Source organism: Malus sylvestris, chromosome 5, assembly GCF_916048215.2.
Source record: "Malus sylvestris chromosome 5, drMalSylv7.2, whole genome shotgun sequence".
Lineage (NCBI taxonomy): Eukaryota > Viridiplantae > Streptophyta > Magnoliopsida > Rosales > Rosaceae > Malus > Malus sylvestris.
The window spans coordinates 37,774,074-37,780,699 of record NC_062264.1 but is presented as its reverse complement, the minus strand read 5'-3'; the positions used below and the strand labels follow the sequence as shown (position 1 = coordinate 37,780,699).

The following is a 6,626-nucleotide window of genomic DNA, read 5'->3' as shown; positions in this document are numbered from 1 at the left end:
TGGATCAGTTGGTACCTTTCATATGCCGGTGGGGAGAGTACGAAATGACGGTCTTGCCCTCGCGCGATTGCTTTGCCTTAGTGGCGAAGAGTCAACCACGCAGAAGACGCGTAGTGCGCGGATAGGTTAGAATGACGAAATGCCCCCCCCTGGAACTTTTGCTTTTTGCGTGGAATAAAATCCAGAAGCTTCGATAGAACAGAGACGGTGGGTCCCGCGTTTTGCAAAAGAGAATGGGTGAGGGAAAGCGTGAGGAAACTGAACGGACGGAGTATCTGATGACATGACATATTCTCCCACTTTCTTTATCTCTCGCCATCAAAAGATTTTTTGACGTGATCAGTATATGAAGTGGTATATCATGTGTTATTAAATAAATTGTGAGATATATATGCTAAAAAAATTAATAATTTAAAAAATAAAATTTCCCACAATTTCTATTAAAACACATTATGTACAATTTTTGTTTCCATCACCACTAAAAATTTCTCCTAGCCGTCCCTCTCACTCATTTTTTTTTGAATTTCCATCTCTTTTGTTTCTTGTTTTTTACAAAACACAATATTCAAATTCACGTTCTTTGTATTCCTACCCTTCAATTTTTGCCCACTTTTTCTTTTAGCGCCCAAGTCCTTTAGCAAATACATTAAATTATTTACAGGACATAAATGAAATTCATCGTTGTTGAGATGTGTCATGTGTAAAATAAAAAAAAATCTGATTTTTATTAATATTTTAGGCAATTGGCACTTATGTAGCAAACTTCTTAGTCATATTTGTGCCACGTAAATAGTTTTGATTGAATTTTGATGATTGGGTGGGGGAGGGGAGTTACTAATCAGTCTTTACTATATAATGATCATACCAAATCATGCGTGACTAGAAAAAACAAATCGACAAATTAATGTCTTCCTTTAAATCGCACTATAAAATTTGATCTACTTTGTTTATATTGTACAAATTAATGTCTTCCTTTAAATCGCACTATAGAATTTGATCTACTTTGTTTATATTCTAGTCTTATCGGTGAGGAACAACCATTACAAGTAATAAAACAAAATAGTTTTTTTGTGAAATAAAATGCTTCTACATGGCTTTTTGAGTGTTGTACATGTTATGGGATTGAGATTCACTTAGGATCTCTGTGTTTGGAGTCTAAAAATTTTGAAATTTAGATTACTCAGTTTCAATCCTATGACCCTTTAACCCATTCTGACCATCTCACAAAACCCCCAAAACTGAACTGCTCGGATTTCGGAATCTTTATGCTCCAGACATTTAGATCCGGAGAGGATCTCGATCCCATGTTATGAATGTGCACTGTTGGGAAGTTATAAAGTTCTTTTTTAACAAAGGGTGTGTATAAGAAGAATTTTCTTAAGAAAGATAAAAACTTAGTAGCTCGTAAGCAGTACACTGTTAATTACTAATTACAACTACCACAGGTGTAATGTTGGAAGTTATTAGAGCATTTGCAAGAATGCTGTGAAACAATCAAAACTCTATTTTAAATAGTTAAATTTGAAAGAAAATACATCTCTAACCGACTATATAAAACAAGCTTTATAGCAAAATGAATAGTTACTTTTTAAATTTACACTATTTTTTAAGCTAAATATAAAAAATAACAAAATTCAAGGGTAGACCCTCGACCAAGGAAAAAAAGGAAGATAAAGAAAGCTGTTTTAGAAAATGAGTAGGTTGGGTTTGAATTGTTAACAATAAAATAATTAAAGTTTGTTGCTATAGAATGTGTTGTTAAAAATAAAAAGTTAGTAACTAAACTAGTTTTTTGACATCGGTCACTTGCTAGTTTCACAAAATTTTAAAACTTCTCTTGGAGATGCTCTTACAAATTATAGTACAGAGAAATGGCGTACGGTGGTGAACAATCAAAATACTAATTAAAAAAATGAATTTTCTTTTTATTAAAATGTGAAACTATAATAATTTAACTTCTTGACATAACATCGCATGATTAAGTTGTTATACCGCTATTTAATGTTCTCATGAATATATAAGTTTTCCTTAGTAAGGATGTCACTATTTAAGAAAAATAATTAAGGAATCTTGTTTCCAGGTTTAAAAATTTCAACGAATATATATATTTTTTTAAGGATCGATCTAAATGTGTGAGATAAGGAGAGAAAATTTGTAGGTAGTGTGTTGTGGTTTAAGTGGGTGGGTAATCGAGATTAATTAGTTTGTTCTTTAGCTTAGGTTAATTATTGCCCTTAGGTTTGTTCGTCAATAGCTGGATTTTTCATTAAAAAAGTAAGTGCACAAATAGGTTAGTGTGCGATTATATGTCAATTGACCTTCCAGTTATATCTCTCTTACCCTTCTCCTCCTTCTGTGCGCCCTATTTTTGCACCACAAGCAGAAGGAAATATGATATACAATTACAGTCTTACACAGTCTCTACAAGTAAACAACATCATCATGTGTAAAATTCATCTTACTTTTACATCGCTTAATGTACTATACATATGAGTAGCGAACATTACATACGAAACCTTCGTAAGTAATTTACATAGTATAGAAATTGCATCGATCATTTACAAACACATGAAGGAGCTATAGGTACGTAGTTAGTCGAATGTAATACGTGCCAAGTATGTACATATACATTGAAGGTTGAATGCATTATGGAGTATATCTAGTGTATGTAGGTGTAGCTAGTGTGCAGGGAGGCGGCCCTGCGGACAACTTTTACCATCATAGCAAACGCACTTGAAAAGTACGCAGGCTCCAGCAGTCGCACCTCCTTTTGTGCATGCCTTGTTGCAGTTTGGACTCCACAAGCATGCACCCTGCCATGTGCTACTATACGACCAATCACGGCATCCTACAAACCCGCCATCTGCATTGTGCAAGAAACATATATAGTCATACTTGAAGATCGAAATAAAAGAAATAAGGAAAAATGGAGAGAAAGGGTCAATGGAGTTTACTAGAGATTTTTCTTTATACTTAAAACACTATCACGTGATGTTACTATTTCACTCAAGTTATAACACGTGTATTTGTTTCTTTCGTAATGCACTATGGAAGTAAGATATATATATATATATATATATATATATATATATATATATATATCAACATGTCTTCTATCTGTATTATAACACATGAAATATTACATTACATGACAACTATTCCCGATACATGTAGAAACACCTTCGTTCTTACCTGCAACTGCAAAGACAATGAACATAACAAAAAGCACAGAAAGGCAGATTGACTTCAAAGTTTTAGCCATCTTCTTCCTCAGTTTTTCAATAATTAGTAATTAAAATTACAATTGTAATGGCACAACTTGTTCGAGTTTTAGGGTGCTGTATATATGCTTTTCTTGCGAGGGGGAATAAGTTAGGACTTCTGTTATAAAGTTGGGGTTTCAATTGAGGTCCACTCATTTCACCGTGTGGCCAGGTAAGCAAACCTTTACCACATTTAGGTATAAACAACATGTACAGCTGGATAGAAAGTGCAACAACTACAACAGAAACACTGCTAAAATACACATCTTCTACTCTAATAATCATGCTTATGTTAACCCAATCTCTGTAGATCTCATGTCTCGTTAATTCAAAATTTCGTGGGTTTAAAGTCAGGGTTGGAAACGCGGGACTTTCAGGCAGGCAGGTAAGTTCGTTGGGTTACGTATGTACCTGAGGTATAGCCATATTTCGGTTGTCTTCTTAAACTTCGATGCCTAAAATACTAAGCAAGTCCATTAAAATAAAATTCCAAAAACGACACCCGACAAATGAAACTGTAAAAAGAAAATTTCTAAAAAAAAAAGGTAACCTTGCCAGCAATGGAACTGTCTTTTGTGAAAGGATCCAGATATCATCTTCGAACTCTCTTTTGTGAATGGACCCAGATCGAGATGGATTGAGAAGGCTGCATCATGACTCATGAGTTAAGTCGAGATGTGCTGTCAATGTGTGTGTTGGGGACCATTGGACAGCACCAGACCGAGACCTGTGCGTTTCGTTTTTTTTGTTCGATTTCTCCAAGGTACCATGATCTTCTTAACTTAACCAAAGTTTGTTTGTGTTAATTTTTCCTTTTAACAAAAGAGAAATTAGAATAGTATATATATTATTCTTTGGGACTTTAACACTAACTACAAAATCACCTAGTCATAAATAAATGAATTTCTGAAATTACATCAACATGCCGCATGATCTTACAAGTTATAAGATAATGTGATCTTTTTGTAGTATGGCATTTTTGTAGAAACTAGAATAATATCAATAAGAGAGAGGAGAATCGAACTACGATCTTGTGTGCATGATTAATTGCATTTTACTTCTTCAGCTACAAATCTTCTACGTATTTAAATGAGGATGAAAGCACCCAAAAAAAAATTGATGTGGAAATTTAGAAACTAAATTTTGATGAAGCTGGTTACGGGTAGTTTTTCTTTTTATTTCCATGAGATGGAGAGTGCAAGTGCAGTTATTTTATTTGACTCCTTCAAATGATCTAGATGTAAGATGTAATCTGAAAATCAACAAGTTACTAGGACCACGGATATAACAAATATAACTACAATAAACCAATCAAACAATTAAAGGGAAATAAACTTATCTTCCAAAGCAGAGGAAGAAGAAGCCATGACTGCTAGGGTTTTAAGGAGGAACTTCTACACTCTAGCAACCGAGAGTCCTTGTGCACATAAATAGGGTTTTGCACTAGAATAAGATAATACTGTGAGTGCATGGACCTCCTAATATATAGACGATCATCCCTTTAATCCGGCCTATTAACTGATTAAAGGGATATTCCAAATCAATTAGGATTTCATTATAGTCCTAAATGGTAATGAATTCTTTGTCAACTAAATAAGGTTTTCATAATTAATTGCACTAAATAAGGACTCCTAAACATAACCAAATAAGGCTCCATAATTTTCTCAACTATTAACTTGGATTTACCAAGTTACAATATGTCTAGAAACAGGAAGCACATGTTCTTTGACACTCACAACTTACACTAGAAGCATCCTCCTTTACATTCAATCCAAGTTCTTACAATCGATGAAGGGAAAAACAAACGAATCACGAGAAAGTGGAAGAGACGAAAGAACCATTATATTGCTGAAGGCAGCGATTGAGGAAGTGTGGTGATCAACAAAATGAGGTGCCATCCACACACGCTTATTTACCTTTCACACATTATTTATAATTTCAGTTGTCAGATCGAATAAACTGAATAAGATTAAAGGACATAAATTATCCATGAGTGTTTGGAAAGTAAAAATACGTATGTGGATACCGCCACCCTAAAGAAACTGTAGCTAAACATAAATAAATACATAATAATTTTGTTGGAAAATAAAAAGGAAAGTGTAGCCACTTAATACTACGGTTTAGTGGTATTCCTCCTCACTTGTAAGTTAGAAGTCTTAAGTTCAAATCTCGTGGATAACGAATTCGATACTAAATTAGGTTGCCTACTGTGCGACTTAGCCTAAATCACTCCACCCTTTAGTGTAAAATATATCGTTGTACTAAAAAAATAATATTTTAGGGATATAATTTAGGGAGTTTTAATGAAACACTCTCGGTACTGTTCACTTTTAACAAAAATGACATCTTTACTCTAAAAAGTCACTTTTGGTACTATTTACTTACACCTTTTTATTCTTTTGATTACAATTCAAAGTTTTCAAGTCATTTTCATTAGTTTTCCTTATAATTCATTTAGTGATTTTATATGATTTAATTATGATTTTGATATGATTTGATTTGGTTTAGGTTTCTTGTCTTGGAGACAAATGATTGTATTTTGATTTATTTCCTATAATTTATTTAGTGATTTTATATGATTTAATTAGGATTTTGATATGATTTGATTTGGTCTAGGCTTCTTGTCTTGGAGACAAAAGGATTATATTTTGATTTATTTCCTAGTATTGCTCTTTTGTAATCTTATAAATATCTCCTTATGGAGAAGAATAAAGTAATTGAAGTTGTATTTGAGAATTGTGATGTTGTAGAGAATTCTAAATTTATCCTAAACCCTTTATTTTCAATTAATTTGTAATGTGTGTTTTAGTGGTATAGTATTCTAGTTAAATGTTGAGGAGTATTCCGCAAATATATTTTTCACATAGTTCAATGAAATATATGTTATATATAAACTTTTTGTTTTGTCAAATGGTAGATTTGTTAGATTAGGGAACCAAGAGGGTTAGAACTCATGCTGTGGTGAAAAAGGAACACTCATATCCACCACTGTAATAGAAGATCACTTGCTATTATATATACTTGAATGTTTTCACTTGAACTAATCACTTTTGTTTTTGTTTTTATAATTCTTTAGATATATATCTTGATCAACCTCCCAAATAATGTTTTTCTTTGGAGACACGGTTTTGTGTATTTGATGAAATGTTTCAGAAAAAAATTCCTAAATTTCGTTAGAGTAGTGCTACACTTACCCTTTGTGCCTTATTTTTTGTTTATATATTATTTTTATTTCAGTCAAACTATTTAGACCATCCCATGTGCCTTGCTAGAATATTTTTATTTTTATTTTTGATATAATATGCCTTGTTAAAATGATTCAATGGTGTTTAATGTTTATACGAGTATTAATTTACATGCACA

The 6,626-nt window shown here is 32.7% G+C and overlaps 1 protein-coding gene across 1 annotated transcript; it reads right to left on the bottom strand.

Moving 5' to 3' along the window:
• Window positions 1–2,445: 2,445 nt before the first annotated feature.
• Window positions 2,446–3,262, bottom strand: LOC126620837 (defensin-like protein 10). Its single transcript, XM_050289173.1, has 2 exons — window positions 3,193–3,262; window positions 2,446–2,863 (listed from the first exon to the last, which is right to left on the bottom strand). The coding sequence occupies exons 1-2, from the start codon at window positions 3,260–3,262 to the stop codon at window positions 2,679–2,681; spliced, it is 255 nt and encodes an 84-aa protein (XP_050145130.1). The 3' UTR covers window positions 2,446–2,678.
• Between the last annotated feature and the right edge of the window lie 3,364 nt (window positions 3,263–6,626).

Bases quoted from the DNA above. Each gene is read 5' to 3' on its own strand.
- LOC126620837 (XM_050289173.1), bottom strand. From the start codon at position 3,262: ATGGCTAAAACTTTGAAGTCAATCTGCCTTTCTGTGCTTTTTGTTATG. The intron at 2,864-3,192 runs GTAAGAACGAAG...TGCACAATGCAG, and splicing joins CATTGTCTTTGCAGTTGCAG to ATGGCGGGTTTGTAGGATGC.